The sequence below is a fragment of the Quercus robur genome, chromosome 7 (assembly GCF_932294415.1).
Source record: "Quercus robur chromosome 7, dhQueRobu3.1, whole genome shotgun sequence".
Lineage (NCBI taxonomy): Eukaryota > Viridiplantae > Streptophyta > Magnoliopsida > Fagales > Fagaceae > Quercus > Quercus robur.
The window spans coordinates 32185232-32203385 of record NC_065540.1 but is presented as its reverse complement, the minus strand read 5'-3'; the positions used below and the strand labels follow the sequence as shown (position 1 = coordinate 32203385).

The 18154-nt window shown below is 30.2% G+C and overlaps 1 protein-coding gene across 1 annotated transcript; it reads left to right on the top strand.

Moving 5' to 3' along the window:
* Positions 1–12928: 12928 nt before the first annotated feature.
* Positions 12929–13771, top strand: LOC126690894 (uncharacterized). Its single transcript, XM_050386009.1, has 3 exons — positions 12929–13081; positions 13178–13239; positions 13402–13771. Exons 1-3 carry the CDS (start codon positions 12946–12948, stop codon positions 13522–13524), a joined length of 321 nt encoding a protein of 106 aa, XP_050241966.1. The 5' UTR covers positions 12929–12945; the 3' UTR covers positions 13525–13771.
* Positions 13772–18154: the final 4383 nt, after the last annotated feature.

The window sequence follows — 18154 nt, the reverse complement described above, 5'->3', positions numbered from 1 at the left end:
ACGTGGTCATGGTAGTAAATTTTCTACTCAAGGTAACAATAGGATGTTAGTGGTCTAAGTTGCTATTGTAAAAATTTCAATTATTTCATAGTAGATCTGTTTTATCTTGAGAATAGTTAAATTAAATCCTCCCCAAGTTTTTTACCGGTTTGGTTTTCCTAGGTAACCATATCATTGTGTTCTTTATTTTCCGCATTGTTTACTTAATATGATTTACTTGTGTTAACCTAGATTTGAATAATTTACCTAAGTAATCACTTAACTAAATAACTAGGTCAAACAACTTGTGTTTTAAGGGATCTAAAAACATACAATTTCCACTTATGCAATCCTGGCAATAGAGTATAAAATATTAAAATATTAGCAACTAAAAGTTCATAGCTTTAAAATTTGGAGTTAGAAGACTGCATAGCAAAGATCACCTAAAAAAAAAAAAAAAAAACCAACCAAGAAGAAACTTAAGAGGGAAATCATCACTGAGCCGCCTCTCTTTCAATGAGCTAAACTTTGAACATGATTTCTACATTATGTGCAGAAGGGCTTTTACAAATTATAAAATAATTATAAACTTGAGAAGGATCTTACAAATAAAAAATAGGAATGAAAATACAAGCAAAAAATAGTATAGAGACATGTACCAAATACAAAGAAGAGAGAGTAAATATAAAACCCAGACATGGCAAATTGGTAATCAAATACCACTCAAACACTCCTAAGTCTTTCTTTTCTTTTCTTTTTTGAGTCCTATCTTCAATGTGAGTCTCTTTTTTTCATTGGTTTTTTTTTTTTTTTTTTTTTTTTTTTTGTCCTATCAAAATTTACGTTTTTATATAGATTACCAATGTTTGAGTTTGAGTTTAAGTTGAACTTATTATAGAGATAGAGTTTCACTCCTTATTAAGTTTTAATTAAACAAAAATAATTTTGTTTTAAAAAAATGATAATAATGAGTTTGAGTTGAAGTTGAACTTGGTATAGAGGTAGAATTTCATTCCTTGTTAAGTTTGGACTAAAAATGATAATTTTATTTAAATATTATGCTGATGTGGAAAATTGTGAGAGGTTCAAAGACTTCAATTATATATATATATATATATATTTATAGACCAGATAAAGGCCGGTGCATTGCACGGCTTTATCATAAACTTATAGAATATATATTTTGTTTGATAAATAATAATGAATTAACTCATCGTTAGTGTTTTGTATAAAAAGAAATCTTTTTTTTTTCTCATTACAAAGTTAAATACTTTTAATTCTCTCTAAATTACCAAATCTTCATATATCTAAAAATAAACATATTAGTATTATATAGAAATTAAACAATCCAAAAGAATGGAAAGGCCAGGCAGTAAATACTGGCACTCCAAGCCAATGTATGCAGTAATGCAAGCCAACCAAGTTAAGCAGCACATTGCACTTAGGTTTGAATAGGAACATTTGGACATTAATTTTTTTTTTTTTTTAACGTGTACAAAGTTACTTTTTTTTTATGTGTAGTAATATAATTTAAATAAAAAATAAGGATTAGTTGAAGATTTTAGATTGTAATCAAATTGATTTTTTTTCTCAACTTATAAATTATAATAAGAAAAATATTAGATGAAGAATTTGGATTGTAATCAAATTAAGATTTTATTAACTTAGAATATAAGAAAAAGATAAGAACAAAAAAAATTATATTTATTTTCTAAAAATATATAAAATAAAAAAAAATTCTGCATTTTGGTGAAGCCACTTAGTGCAACCATGGCTTTTAAACTAAACTTTTATTATATAGTATATGATATAATATAATATAGATTTTGTTTCTTTAAAAAAAAAAGTTATTTATAGATTTGATTAGGAAATGACGTCTAAATCCTTAAAATTGAATTTTCAGTAAAACAAGTACTTAACATCGTCCATTTAGGCATCTAGGTTACGAAAACATTAATTTTTTTTTGCAGAAAAAGAACAAAAGCGGACAATAAAATCAAAGCAGAATATAATATAGCAAACTAATTTTATCGTGGTGCTGATACATTTCAAACTCTTTAAACCATGCATACAGTGATCTTACAACGTCTACCTCTTATGTACTTATAATGTCCTTTCTTTAGGATTAAATTAATTTACTTGGTTGGTTGCTCATTCATACATCTTGTATATCGCTAGAACGGTAACCAAAAAGAACAATAAGGAAAGAAAGAAGAATGATTAGGGCAGCAACAGAGCAACTACGAATCATTTTTTTAGGTTAGATAAAACCCAGTTCTTAGACCTTGGGACTTGACCTGAGTCTCTTGTCAATACCAAGAGCCATTTTCCTAGTACTATCCAAATATAAATGTTTTGACATTGATAATTTCCTACTGTGTTGTATAATTGATTCACATTCACTTTTGAAGCACATGTCATATCTTCTGATGTTGAGAAATACATAAATATTTTTATGCTATCTTTTTTTTACATTTTACTTTTGCTGAAATATTCTTTCTGTTATCTCGTCTCTTCTAGTCTTCTTTAGTTTTCCATCAATAATTAAAAAAATAAATAAATAAAAATAAAAAATAAAAAAATAAAAATAAAAAACACTTTCTGCTATGTACTAGTTATTGGTTTGGTAGTTGGTGCTGTGGGGGCACTTGATAATTTATAAACATCAGAGGCTTAGATAATTAGTGTAGATTAAGGCTCAATTGTACATTCAATCATAGGGAATGAAATAAACAAACAGTTTGTACTGATCTAGCTGAACTCGAAATATTAACATAAAAGTAATCATGTACGAGAGCATTCTCCTTGTGCTCCATCCCAAACAGTGGGTTGGTGGGTGGGCTTCTAGCACGCTCTAGTGTGTCATAAACTTGAAGCAGGAGCAGGCACTGTGACTCATATCAAAAACAATCCCGTACCAAGTTGGAATCATAAGGTTTTTTGTTTGGTGAATGCTAGAAGAATAACTTTTCAAATATATGTACGTACTAAACTAGTACTATTTATAAAAACTACAATGATGCTATGGGAATCTTCTAAATAAATAAAATTATAGCGATTAGAAGTGACTGATTTTCTCTTTGTACAAAGATATATCATATTCCAAATACCGTATATCAAAGCTTCTAGTTACAAATATGTTCTGCATGTCATAGCGATTGCATTAAAATCAAACTTCCCTGTCTGTCAAGCGTGAGGTGCCTTAATTACATTTGTTGGGTTATAGATTGACCCAGTTAATTAATTCAATTACTCAAGTTGATTAATTAGATCAAATTACATGCAAATCATGGAGGTACAAACAAATCACCAAATAAACTAAAGTGCAACGGAAAATAAATTTGATACGGTAACTTGTTGACTAATGAGGAAAACCTCTTACAAGATAAAAACTCTACTGGGTGATTTTTAGATCACCACTTCCAAGAATCATTAATCAAGAATTAAGTGGTTACAAATATAATGAATCTTACATCTACCCTAGACTATCCCAAAATACTAACTTACCATTGAACCTTTACATCAATCCCCAATTAGACTTGATCTTGTAGGGACTTCTTCCTTTGCGTTGATCCTAATATGTGACTAACTCCCAGCAACTAATGTTTGTTGTTGGATGCGAAAGTCTTCACTTCAATACACTTTGAAGATTTGGAAGCACTTGGTTACAAAATCCTAAGGCGCATAAGAACGCAATAGCTTCACCAATAGTGTATGAGTTCTCTAATTGAGTCTCAGTGTCTTGTGACAACTTTAAAATAAAGTTTTTTATATCCCTCAAAGGTTTAATAAATGAAACCCCAATAATCCAAGTTATCATGGACCAAAAAATAGAATTGAGATTTCTAGATCTGTGAAACTTGATAGATCGAGAGGTGTTGAAATTAACTAGTATTGAGATTCTTCATTTATTCGAGATAGATGCTAGAATCAAGACTAGTGTCGAAGTTCATTTTTTCAATTTTTCTTCACCTATTTCTTGGTGTAGTCTTCATGTCTTCAATAACACCACTTGTCTTGTTTGTCAAACATACTTTATAATATTCTAGAAACCACTTAGAACTACCTAATTACAAGTAAAGTGCGTTTTGTCAAAGGATATGCCAACACATGAAAACTATGACGCTAACAATCTCTCTCTTTGGCAATCCGTGACAAAACTATGAGAACACAATGATATCCTAGAATACATTCTACTCATGATTTTCACAGAAAGATAAGTCTATCTAATACTTAAGCTCTTGAAAAACTTTGCAAGATCAGTTTATGAAATACTTGCAACCTGTCTTAAACTGAAACACTAAACAAGATCCATCAAGGCATTATGTGTCATCATGTGTGAAATATAGATAAGTTATTTAAACAAGAAACATGTGTAAAAGGTGAGAAAAGAAACAACACATGTAAAAAAAAAAAAAAAAAGAGAGAGAAGAGAAGAGAAGAAAACATACATTGTTAGGTTCTAAATATTTAGGATTAAATGTGTAAGGGACATATGTAATTGGCATATTCTTTGATAAAACGCACGTTACTTATATTTAGGTAAATCTAAGTAGGTTCAAGATGATCATTACAAGTGATTACATTGAAGACATGAAGATTACTCAAGAATTGCTCAAGAAAAGTGCAATTTGTAGGTCTCGATACCTCCTCGATAGAAGCTCGATCTGTCAAGATTCATTAAAGCTCGACACATGTTTCGATCTATTAAGCTTACAAGATTCAAACTATAGCTAGCAATGTTTTTATTCTAAAAAGCTATTTGTTTATGGGTTTGTATAATCCTTATTGGACTAGGAAAGCCCAAGGTTTGTGTATACCTATTTGGAATAGGAGAGCCCATTGAGCTCCTATTTAAACAAGGAGGTAGAAAAAAAAAAGTAATCCTAGAGAGTTTCATAAGGTTCTCTTTTTGAAACCCTAGCCTCCTCCTACAGAAGAAAGAGTTCTTGCTGCATTTCTTGTACGCGTTTGGGTTCTGTAACCAAGCAAAGTCTCTCACACCATCATTGAAGATTTTATTGGTGTTTCTATGTGAAACTATTGCAAATCACATACTGAGATTCGTGTAAAGGAGTTAGTCACGTATTGAGATCCATGCATCATTGGTTAGTCATGTACTAGGATTCGTGCATTGAATGGAAAGATTGCCACTACAATACAAGTCTAATTAGGTATTGGGGTAAGGATTCAACTGTAGGTTGGTATTTCAGAATAGGCCAAAGGGTTGGTAAGATTCCTTATACTTGTAACCGCTTGTGATTGATAATAGTTAATTCTTGGGAGTGGTGACCTTAAAATCACCTGGCGAGATTTTTCCTTGGTGGTTTTCCCCATTCATAAACAAATCACCTATATCAAATTTATTTTCCGCTGCATTTAGATAATTTTGTGATTTGTTTGTGCTGCCACACTATTGCATGAAATTTGATCTAATTAATTAACTTGGGTAATTAATTAATTAATTAATTGTAAGGGGTCAATTCATTTTAACCCAACAAAATGTTTAGAATTCTATTTTGTTTGTGTTGGCAAACCGAGAATAAAACATGTCTAGTCTACGTGTAAGGCATTGCTCAAAGGTGTATGTTTCAAGGTTCAAGTTCAAGCTGACTATAGAAAAGAAGAGTTAGAATCTGCCAAGCTCGATCGATCGAAAATTAGATTCGACTGATCGAGAATTGCAAAAATCAAATCCTGCAAAATTTTTAAACAACTCGCAAAAACATTTAGGGTTTCAATCTAACTTGTCCACATATAAAAGGAAATTCTATCTACATTTTGGAGACCTTTAGAAAACTTGTGTGTTAATCTTTGTGAGATTTGAGAGGTATTGTACCTTCTAACTTCGCAAACATCTACCGGAGCAAGATCTACAATCAAGCATTGGTAGAACCTAGTTGCCACTACAGAGATCAACAAGTGAAGCTGATTTGAAACTTTTGAGTGGGATCTCAAAGTCACAAGCATGGGTGCTTATGTTGTTGTAAGTCTAAGAAGAGAAAATGAGTCCGTGGATTCGGAACTTGCACATGATCATGTCAATAAGTTACTACTTGAGGTAGCAATAGATTTAGGGTTAAATCTGATTGTAAAAGCTTCAATTCTCTTATAATGGATTTGTTTCAGTTTCAATTGTTTATTATTATTATTATTTGATTGAAAAGGCAGAAATTATATTACTACCAGAAAGAAAGTATGAAAAGTATAACATGGGAATGATCCAAGCCAACACAGTGGCTTAGGTTCCAGGAAAAAAAAATATACAAGGAAATAGATAGTATGAGTATTAGAGATTCGACCACTAAGCCCCAAAAGCCCACAGTGTTAAATTAAAATACCCACAGAAAGTCTCTAGTAGTCGTCTAAGAGTGTTGATTGTTTATTAATGGATTACCTACTATGTGTTTGATTATAGTTGGCAACAACTCTCACACTGCTTAGTTTCAAAATAAATCCTCTTGAAGCAACCAAAGTTTAGAAGATGAGACTTCTATTGCAAGGAATTGGTGGGCGAATTGATAATGCTTCTTTCTACATTTAGATTGATGTTCCATTCCTCAATATATGTCTCTTTCAATATATGTTGTCTATGTTGATCTCAAGGTTAGCATCTATGGTTTTTGGAATAAAATAACTCTAAAAAGACCTTTATCTATTATATGTAATTGTAGGCCATCTTGACATCAGTATAATACTTAGATTAAAGACAATTTTAATGTCTATATTACTATATATGCATTGTTGTTGTTGTGCAGCCCTATCATATTTTATGAGAAATAATGATTGTTTGGCAGCCAGTAAAGGCTAATGGGGATCATTTGTTTTTATGTACCCTGGTAAAATTATTGATTAAACTAATTAGGCAATTCCCCACCAATAAAAAATATAAAAAATAAAACAACCTTAACACCTGAAGCAGAGGAATCAGTACGTTTTCATAGAAACCTATTGAACTAGCTCTCAATCGACTTGATTTTCTTTGTAGGTAGAACAAAAATGCTGGTCCAATAGACATGAATACCAAAAAGAAATACAACATTTACGGGAAGTTTGGATTAGTTGAAGTCTCCCATCAAATGACAAAATATTTGTTGTCCATGAATTGATTCTTACCTAAAACTTAACAATTATAGGGCTGCATTCTTATTGCCTACAGCTTCAAACAATTTGATAAACTGGATTTGGTTTGTTATCTATTTATGCTTTTGAAAATATTTGATTCATGAAAATTGTGGCTATTTAAGAATTGTAATCTACTTTAACATAAAAGCCCAGTTTGAAAATTTGAATGCTTTTGTTCTCATGCTGATTTTGATTGTTTGAGATAATTGTAGTGATTGTAAACACCTTCAAGTAAGTAATTATTTGATGAGTTTATAATCAGATCTTTGATAATGAGTAAACCCCAAGGGATACCACAGTATGTTGGGAACCCTCTTGAAGTGAGGTCAGAAATTTGAATCTCCCCTTCCCCTTACTTGGGTCTAAACCTTACTAATAATAATGATAATAATAAAGAGTAAAAATTTCAGTAGAACCTCAATATGTTTGAAGAATTTGTATTTTTTATGTAATCTTTACATCTATGAATTCATACTACAATTATGATTAAGGCTTATTTGAGTTGACTAATGGTTGCTTTGTTATTTTAGGTGTTGAATTTTTTTATGCATATTGAGGTTGTTCCATTTTGTTAGAAATCCCCAACCAAGAGGCTTTAGGCTTTACTTGAGGACTTTTGTTGTGTTGGTTATCTTTGTTTTTGTTCTTTGTGTTTGTTTAAATTTCTTAGTGAATAGAATTTGTTATGCATAAAATCTACATTTTACATCTAAAATATGAACTTTTTTACAACCAAAATCTACACTACATTGCACTGTTTCAAACTTTCTGCACTGCACTATTTCTCTTCTATTAATGTTATTCATGTTTCTTGAATGTTGGCTGGAAATTGGATACTTATTGTTTTGCAGGTAAGGATTTGGCATTTTGTTATCTAGGTTATTTAGAACTACGGATCTTTATCTGTGTAAGAATCTTAATACTACTGCAAGATGAGAACAGTCAAGTATTTACCAGTCTTCTCCTTTATTCTGTATTGTTTCTTGCATATTTATTGGTAATATGTTTCTAGAAAGAATTTGAAATTGGAATGTGATTGCATATTTAAGTTTCTTGGTTATCTCAAACTCATTTTTATGTACAAATTTGATATTTAACTTGTATATATTGTAATAGCAACTTATCAAGTGAAGAAGGTGGTGATTCTACAAAACTTCAAAAAGTTGAAGTTGAAAGCAATGGACAACTCACACCAACATTTGTAATCAAGGAAAGCAAAAGGAGTTGTTCAGTGACTTCTATGAAGCAACAAAGGAAGAAGATATAAAGATTAATTTAAAGTTGTCTTTCAATTTATTTGAAATATTGATTAAGTAGTTCTTTAAATTTGTGTTTCATACATTTAATGGATAATTGATGATGTTAAGGATAGGAAGCCTAATTTTAATTTTAATTTAAGTTTGATTTCTATTTTTGATTATGTAATTTAATTTTTCATGTCAAGGATAGGAAACTTTGAGACTGGAAGCTTAATGTACAATCAAAGATGAAGAGACAAAAAATTGTTTACATCTTCATACATAATGTTCAAATACAGTGTGTATTTTGTAAGTTTCATTCAAGTCATAAATGGAAAATGGTTGTAATTTAGCATTTTCGTTTCTTTTTTAGGAATTTGTTTTCCTGAAACTCATCCAGTAGCTATTCCCGTGCATCGCACGGGTTAGCAACTAGTTTTGTTAACAACTATGAATCCTCTTAAATGCTCACCAATTTTTCTGTTGATGTAAATAATGAAGGTCATTTCATCCAAAAAGAAAACATTGGTGAAGATCATAATACTATATATCTGTGTCTCTGTGTGTGTAAGAAAATGCTAAAGGTATTAAGTTTTACTACATAAAACTTACAAACTAATGTGACAATGAATATGATTAATGTACTCAACCACCTCATATATAAACCATTCATTAAAATCTTAATGCATCATATTAAATGTCTAATGCTAGAATATAATTCCATACAAAATCACAATCATATTAAATATATGTTATTAGTAACCATAATTATCAAATTTTTTATTTAAGAAGTGTAAATGATAGAAAAAAAATTATATTATGTTAAACTTTTTTTTTTTTTTTTTTAGAATACTAAGTATTTTAACACACACACACAAGAGGAGAGAAGAGAAGGTTTTAAAGAAACTAACAGTGGTGTATTGCGTGAATTACTAAAGAGTAAATAAATAAGCTATGCAAGGATACTACAAATTTTACTACAATGGACCTACAAATTGATGTGTCATCAATCACAAAGAGTAAATTCATACATTCATTTATGAGGTTGTTGAAACTCACCAATCATATTCATTGTTACATCATTTTGTAAGTTTTATATAATAAAAGTTATAAAACTTTTAACACCTTTAGCATTTTCCCAAAATATATATATATATATAGAAAGAGAGAGAGAGAGATGGGTTTAAGTTACACCTAGTGTAACTCTTGTAAAATTACACCTTTTATATACTATAGATTTTTAAGTGATCTAACAGTTAAAAAAAATATCATTAAATATTATTGCTTTCCACCTTTGTCTCTCTCCTTATTTATTGTTTTTCACTTGATTAAAGGGCATTTGCCATTTTCAACAACCTACTTTTCAAATGATTCATCCTAAAAGAGAAATTAAATAGATATTTGATGATAAAATTAAATTATTTGAAATTAATATATATATATATATATATATATACACAATCAAATTTAAAAGTAATCTATTGCTTTTTATTTCAACAAGAAAGAAGAACTGATAATTTAAAAGTTTTCGCATTACAAATGCAACAATAGTGAAAAATTATTATCCCTGATCATGCTTTGGTCCTCCATATAATATAAAAATATTTTCTTATGAAGGATAAACAAAGATTAATAGAAGACATTATTTCGAATAATTTATAATTTATGGTAAAATTTCAAGCTTAACATATGTTTTTAGATTTGAATTGCTTCTTCTACCGTCAAATAAAAACATTTTGGGAAAGCTGTATTGATATTTTATTCATATATCAAAATTTTTTTTTTTTTCGTTTATATGTCTTTGTTAAAAGTTAAAACGCTGATAGTTAAGTTTAGCATGCAATAAAAAAAAAAAAGGGATATTTTGCTTTAGCGTATGATAGCCACAAATTTGAAGTTTTGGATCAAGTGGAAAGCAATAATAAATAAGGAAAGAAAGAATGCTAGTATTAATTAGGTAATAAAGTAAAAAGCAATAACATTTAATAATGTTTTTTTTAACAGTTAGATCTCATAGAAATCTATGGTATAAAAATGTGTAACTTTACTTATGTTTTTTAGATTTGAATTGCTTCTTCTACCATCAAATAAATTTTTTTTGGGAAAGCTGTATTGATATTTTATTCATATATCGTTTTTTTGTTTATATGTCTTTGTTAAAAGTTAAAATGCTAATAGTTTAGCATGCAATCAAAAAAAAAAAAAAGAGGGGGGGTTGGGGGGGTATATTTTTCTTTACCGTATGATAGCCACAAATTTGAAGTTTTGGATCAAGTGAAAAGCAATAGTAAATAAGGAAAGAGAGAATGCTAGTATTAATTAGATAATAAAGTAAAAAGCAATAACATTTAGTAATGGTTTTTTAAACAGTTAGATCTTATAGAAATCTACGGTATAAAAAAAGTGTAACTTTACAAAAGTTATACCAGATGTAATTTGAACTCATCTATATATATATATATATATATAAATCTAAGGTATAAAAAATGTGTAACTTTACAAAAGTTACATCAGATGTAATTTGAACTCCTCTCATATATATATATATATATATAGATGGATTCAAATTACATCTGGTGTAACTCTTATAAACTTACACCTTTTTTACATTGTAAATTTCTAAGAAATCTAACGGTTAAAAAAATATCATTAAATGCTATTGTTTTCCACCTTACTACCTAATTGATACTAGCATTCTCTCTCTCTCTCTTTCTCTCTCCCCTTATTTATTGTTTTCCACTATATAATATTTTCTTCAACACAATCTAACAAAAAAAAAATTTAAATCTCATAATCATTGATTTCACAAAACTACCCATAACAAGAGTCAAATGACTTTCAATTTGCTCCTTAAAACAAATATATAAAGGAACTTATTTATAGTTTGTAAATAATTATTCAATATACTTTGTCGAGGCTAAGGATACTTATTTTTTTCTCCTTTTTTCAACAATCTACAGGCTTATAAAAATCAACTTAACTTCTTTGGACTTGCATAATATAATATTGCCTGAAATATGTTAATTCTTCCAAATGAATGAAAATGATCTTAGTTCTCTTTGAGATGAATATTAATTTTGCATTATTGTTCAAATACAATGAAGGAATGTGGTTTCATTCAGTGATGGACTACCTCACAAAGGTAGTGGCATCCCGTATTTCTACTTGACAACTTTTGATCCATCTGCCAAAGATGCAATGAAAGATGAGAGGTCTTCATTCACTGTCAGCGAGTATCCTCTTGAAACTTGCGGAAAGATAGACCCTGAGAACCCCAGTTGTGCAAGAATTACACTCATAGGAAAGGTGAGTTACAAAATCAGTTTTATCTAATTTTAATATTTGGATTGTTACATAGCTTGAAAAAAAAAAAAAAGATATATATATATATATGAGTGTCAAGACTATGAGCAACTATTTTGTCTGTCTTTCTAGTTTCCAATTTGCTCATATTTCTTCCATGCTTATGCTTGAATATGCTTAAATATGTTATCCAACTAATTAAATTCCATTCTTATGCTTGAATATGCTTAAATATGTTATCCAACTAATTAAAGTACATTTGTAGAGACAAGTTTTAGAAATCTAAATCAGGTGCCAAAGATCAAAGTTAATGTCACTAATTGGATAATATATGTGTGTATAAGAAAGAGAACCTTATGTGCATATAAGAAGATAGAGCTAAGTTATCAACATTATGGGATTAATTAGTGATGTCAATAGGTGTGTATGTATATATGCACACTACAGTAGGATGACAACTAAAGTAATATTATTTAAATATTTTAAATCGTAGTTTTTTTTTTATTAGATATATTAAGGATTGCCCATTAGATAATGATAATAGTGGAAAGCAATAAATAAGGAGAGAGAGAGAGAGAGAGAGAGAGAGAGAGAGAGAGAGAGAGAGAGAGAGAGAGAGAGAGAGAGAGAGAGAGAGAGAGAGAGAGAGAGAGAGAGAGAGTGCTAGTATTAATTAGGTAGTAAGGTGGAAAACAATAGGATTTAATGATTTTTTTTAGAAAAATGATATGTCTACAACATTTTTATAACAAATCCTAAGTGACAGGTTATTACTAGTTGTTATTGTTGGGGCAAAAAAGTAATCTTAGTATTAAGTTCAAATTTGAACCAATAATAACTAACTACCTGTAATTTGTTGTAAAAATGTTGTAGACGTAACATCCCTCTTTTTTTTAACCATTAGATCTCTTAGAAATCTACGGTGTAAAAAATATATAAGTTTATAAGAATTACACCAGGTGGTGTATATATATATATATATATATATATCCAAAGAATTGATGCACCCAGTGAAAGTTTAACTCGTGTAATTTGGTGTTATTATTGTATGTAACTACGAATGCTTTAATGTAGATACAAATAAGTACGAGACAGTATCTTGAAAAAAAAAAAAAAAAAAAAAAAAACTACGTTAGATATATGAAAATGAGCAAAAGAGATGACCAAGTTAGGCAAGTGGGAACTCACACAAATGAGTACAATAAAGTAAAAACAGGAAGTTAACTCATTGCACTTGACTACTAATTCCATTCCTTCTGGGTTCAAACCAATAATTCCACTGCTCCTCTATTTAAATGCTATGCCACATGCCCTGTGTTCCATCACCAAAGTTTGCTTCACCTATTTCAATTTGTTTGATAACATGACGCTGAAAATATTTCTCAGGTTTTTGGTGCTCTTCTTGGCTTTCACTTTCGTTGTCTCAACTGTTGCTCGTAAGGCTCTTTTTTTGGGGGGTCTCTAATCTTAACTATGATGTAATCTTTTTCATTTATTTGTTGAGCAATTTGTTTAATTTTCCTTGTTAATAGGAAGCATAAAGACAAACAAGGAAGATCCATCTGCACATGCAGTTCAAGATCTACAGGCTCAGGTTTATCTTTCTCATTTGATAGTTAAGTAAGGCGGTAGATCCAAACCCTAAACGAGTTTGGTGGAACCACTAAAAAGTATCAGTGGATCTAGAAGTCGATAACCTAATTAAAAATCCCATATAATTGACATGTAATCACGAAGTGCTATATATAATTTGCAGGATCTGAGGGATGGCGAGGAACTTTTTGATGTAGAGGGCAGAATATTGGAGTTTGAAACCGCAGACTACAAGGGCCCAAGAGCGAATCCAGGCCACGACCCAAAAACTCCTGGAAAGCCTTAAGTCCGAATTTTAGTTATTTTTGTGTATAGATCGAAGTTTCGAGGGTTTGGATCTAGAAATGGGTTGGATTTCCTTGCTACTGAGTATGCTTGTTATCCATAATCTTGAGCGTTGTTTGTCTTCTCTTGTTTACTGAATCTTGGAAAGTGTGTGTGGTTTTAGGTTTGTGCATATATATTGTGTGACCTAGCTTGTGTATAGTGTTTTCCTTCAAGAAATAAAATGGTTAAGGATGGTTTGGTTTGTATTTTCTTTTTTGTTCTTTTTTTTCCCCTTATATTTTGGAATTTATTGTATGTTCAGCCAATCCTAGCTAGCCAGCCCCAAAATCAAAATAGAGAAAAAAAAAATTCCTAGCTGTAAAAAAACAAGGAAAAATACAAACAGTACGTGTAGAAACAAGGAAAGTTCAAAATATTCTTTGCCTAGAATGCATGCCAAATACTTGAGAAGGAAAAAGAAAAAGAATGAAAGATTGCAACCCTATGGATGAGCAAGGCATATGAGAAAAGATCTAGATGGCGAACTGTTAACTTAGAAGAACCTCCAGCAGCACTGAAAATTACACAACATTTGGCTCGTTGTGATGTACTAATGTACTATGCCGATCTTTATTATGTGATTGTTGAAATATATTTCTCTACTGTACCTATAAAATAATATCTAATTTCTGTATAAAACTAAATGAAACTTGGAACCAACGTTCTTTAGCATTTTTTTTTTCTAGGATTTTATCTTATGAATTTTTCTTCTTGATACTGTCAGTACTATATATATATATATATAATTATAATTATAAATTAAAAATGATGGCAAATCTTCACATTATAATAAATGTATGTTATCCTTAGAATGTCAAGATCCATACCTGTTCTTAGTTTGAAATTATGCAGACCTATGTTCATAATTAAAAATGATGGGAAATCTTCACAGTATGATATTATGTTTTAAAAGTTAATTTCTCATTTTCTTTTAAAGCTAGGCTACACAACAAGGGATAGTCCTCTCCTAACCGTAACTTTCACAAATCAGTCGGAGCTAAGTTTCGATATTAAGAATTGGTTAAAATACATTTTATACCACTTAAGTTTGGAATATATCGCTTTTAAATCCACCATTTGACATACAGAACTTGCAAATTGCACACTTGACTATTATAGCGATATCAATTTTCTTCAAAAATGATATTATTTGTGAGTGAGTTAACGGCAAAATGTAATAATTAATGGTTAGAAACATAAATTTTAAATGTCAAGGGACTATTTTACTAGTGATGCCAAGCTCAGAACCTGTAAATTACATTTTAGCTTAAATTTTTTATACAATACCAAAAGATGTAATGCTAAACTATAATTTGGAGATTGAGTTAGACGTAAAAATTGTGGTTGCGTTTACTTAATAAATGGCATAAGCTTAAATTCTTATGAATGATTTTAGGTCTTTGTTGAATAGTTTCCGGTGCAAACCAACCACTCATACCGGGAAGCTAATAGATGCACTAACAGACAAAAATGAGTGGTATTCTTTTTGCTTCAATAGTAATTTTTGATGAGTGCTTGGATAATCTTTTTTTTTTTTTTTCCAGTCTGTCTCTCTTTTATTTTTATTTTTAGTGCTAACCACTCGCACCAAGAAGTCAATAAATACACAAACATGTTGACAAAGTGAGTTGTAATCTTCTTTAGACTCTTGTAATTTTTGAAGAGTCTTCGATTGTTTAGTTCTTAAGCTCTAGTTTGATTATTTTAAAGCATGTATTATTCGAACTATTCTTAGTTTATTTTATCTTTTTTTTTTTCTAGTTAACTAATCTTAGTTAGTGTTTAGTGTTAACCTTTATTGCAAAATTAAAAAAAAAATTAAAATAAAAGGATTCCAAAGGATTGTGTAATTAACCTTGAGAAAACCCATTTTAATTTAAAGAATTGTATAGATGCCCATAATCTTTCAATTCAATGATTTTCTAGTCTCTTTTATAATAAGTGGGTTCCAGTTAGCTCAAATAGTAAAGTTATGTTCAACAGGTGTCTTGTATGCGATTACAAAGACCATTCACCATAATGTTGTCCAAATCAATCTCTCCCAAAAACCATTGAGTTAGGACTTGTATATATATTACAAAGGTGTCTTTCCCTTGGGAATTTGCAAACCACTACAAATTGAACATGAACATTCAAATTTTTTGTTTTCCAGCCAAATAAAAACTTAAAATGCTGCTTAAATCTTTATGCAACAACAACTAATCAACTTAAAATGCTGCTTGACAGACAGGGAAGTTTGATTTTAATGCAACCACTAAAACATATAGGACATATTCGTAACACAAAGATTTGATATACGGTATTTGGAATATGATACATCTTTCTACAAAGAGAAAATTAGTCACTTGTAATCACTATAATTGCATTTATCTAGAAGATTCCCATAGCATATCATTGTAGTTATAAATAGTACTAGTTAAGTACGTACATATATTTGAAAAGTTATTCTTCCAGCATTCACCAAACAAAACCTTATGATTCCAACATGGTACGGGATTGTTTTTTATATGAATGACAATTTTTGAAATGCTTCCTCTGTGGGCTACAGTACCTGCTTCTGCTTCAAGTTTATGACACACTAAAGCTTGCTGGGATGCCCACCCACCCACCCAGTGTTCGGGAGCCCATGGTTAGTTTTATGTTAATATATTGCTACTCCCTAATCATTCTCTCCTAATTCTTCTTTTTTTGTTACAGTTCTAGCGATACAAGATGTATGAGGGACCTTCAAACCAAGAAAGTAAAACATTTTAATCCTGAAGAGAGCACATTATTAGTACATAATGTAAACATTGTTGTACGATCTCAGAATTGCGTGGTTTTAATTCAGAGTTTGAATATTTCTGCTGTATGCTAAAATCGGTTTGCTATATTATATTCTGCTTTGATTTTACTGTCGGCTTTTGCTCTTCAGTTTATAGTGTTAATGTTGGGTATGTTGTATGCATGTGTAAGTGAAGCTCTACATTAAATAATAATGAGAAGTGTGAGTGTTTAATATAACACAATTAAGTCTAAACACAAAAAACTTAAGCTTATGAGCTATAAGTGGTGAGTATGCACAGTGACTGAAGTCCCCATATTGAATAATAATACTAAGAGTGAATAGTTAATATTAACTAATCAATTGGAGGTTCTTTAATAGTCTCAACAAAAATATTCATAACCCTAGAAATCGTAATGGACTATGGTAATATTCTTTTACTTGAAACTCAATTCTAGATTTTTCTGACATGATTTATGCATGGAATGAAAAAGTAATTTTTGAACAAAAACTTTACCTCCATAAGTCACTTATATTGTTTACCAAAAAATCATTTTAAATAAGAGCTAGGTTTATTCGTTTCGTTTTTGTTTTCTTTTTTCTTTTTTCTTTTTTCTTTTTTCTTTTTTATAGAGAAAAGATAATCTTTTTCATTGATCAGTCATTACAATGTGTTGAATTACAGGGAAAAATTGACCAAACCAAAAGCTTGGAACCGTTAAATCCTTTGCCAAACGTGCTATGGCATGTTAGACAGAATCCCCCACTCTACAAATAATTGCAAAGTCACCCGGAAGGGTCAGTTTCAAGTATATTTGTAGAGGAATAATACTATGGTACATAACCCATTCCCACACCTAAATTCACACCTTAAGTAAATGTCAACTCACGATTAGTGTATAAGTTGTCACAGTATGCATGCTTAGGTACTTGTTGTGGGACCGCATAAAAGTTCTGAAAAAAAAATAAATAAATAAATAAATGTTGATACAAAAACAAAGCGTGGATTTGCACCTCCCAAAATTTTGAAATTTGAACCAAATGCTTAAAGGAAAATGTTTAACTACAAAACTAGTTGTAACTTAATGTTATAACTTTACTCAATAAAATAAATATTACTGTATATTTTGAAAATTTAACTGTTGAATTATATGTTTTTTATGTTTTTAATACACATTTTAAATTTTCTGTCAATTGGATATTATTTACTATATGATTTATAAGTTTATATTTTATGCATAATTTTAAATTACAAAAACTTGCAATTTAAATAATTTATTAATAACATAGTTATTAATCTTTAATTTTCTAAAAATTTTGCAAACATGGAAAATATAAGAGGAATATATGATCTAATGGTGGATTTGTCAAAACTCACCTCCAATAAAAAGTGTAAGGACTCAATTTGTAGTGACCCCAAATTGGTTTATTGGGTTCGAACGATAAAGGCCCAAACAATAAATTGGTAGAGAGTAGGCTAAAAGGCTAGGCCTTGGTCACCGGACAGTGGTTAGTCATGGTGCTCATGGTAATCGCACAAGGGTGAACCGTGCTTGCCCAAAAAGGTTTTCTCCTTGGCACGGCCTGGGAGGCTCTAGTTCTTGGCCTTCGTCTGATGAGCTTAATGTTCTTATTATTCCTTTCACTTTCTGTTTCCATTCCCCCAACCCCCCCTTTTGGCGCATGAGTTCTTACATTATATAGCCCTTCTCAGTTAATCCTGACATTCCATCTGTTGATCAGGCAGGTAACTACTCGAGTGCTTGTCCCATCAGCCGTCTCCCCCCATTTTCTGTTAGTTGCAATAGCCAAAGCCATACTATTC

Excerpts from the sequence above, each read along its gene's own strand:
- LOC126690894 (XM_050386009.1), top strand. The coding sequence starts at position 12,946 with ATGCCACATGCCCTGTGTTCCATCACCAAAGTTTGCTTCACCTATTTC. Across the intron at positions 13,082-13,177 it reads CGTTGTCTCAACTGTTGCTC|GAAGCATAAAGACAAACAAG; the intron begins GTAAGGCTCTTT and ends CCTTGTTAATAG. Across the intron at positions 13,240-13,401 it reads TTCAAGATCTACAGGCTCAG|GATCTGAGGGATGGCGAGGA; the intron begins GTTTATCTTTCT and ends TATAATTTGCAG.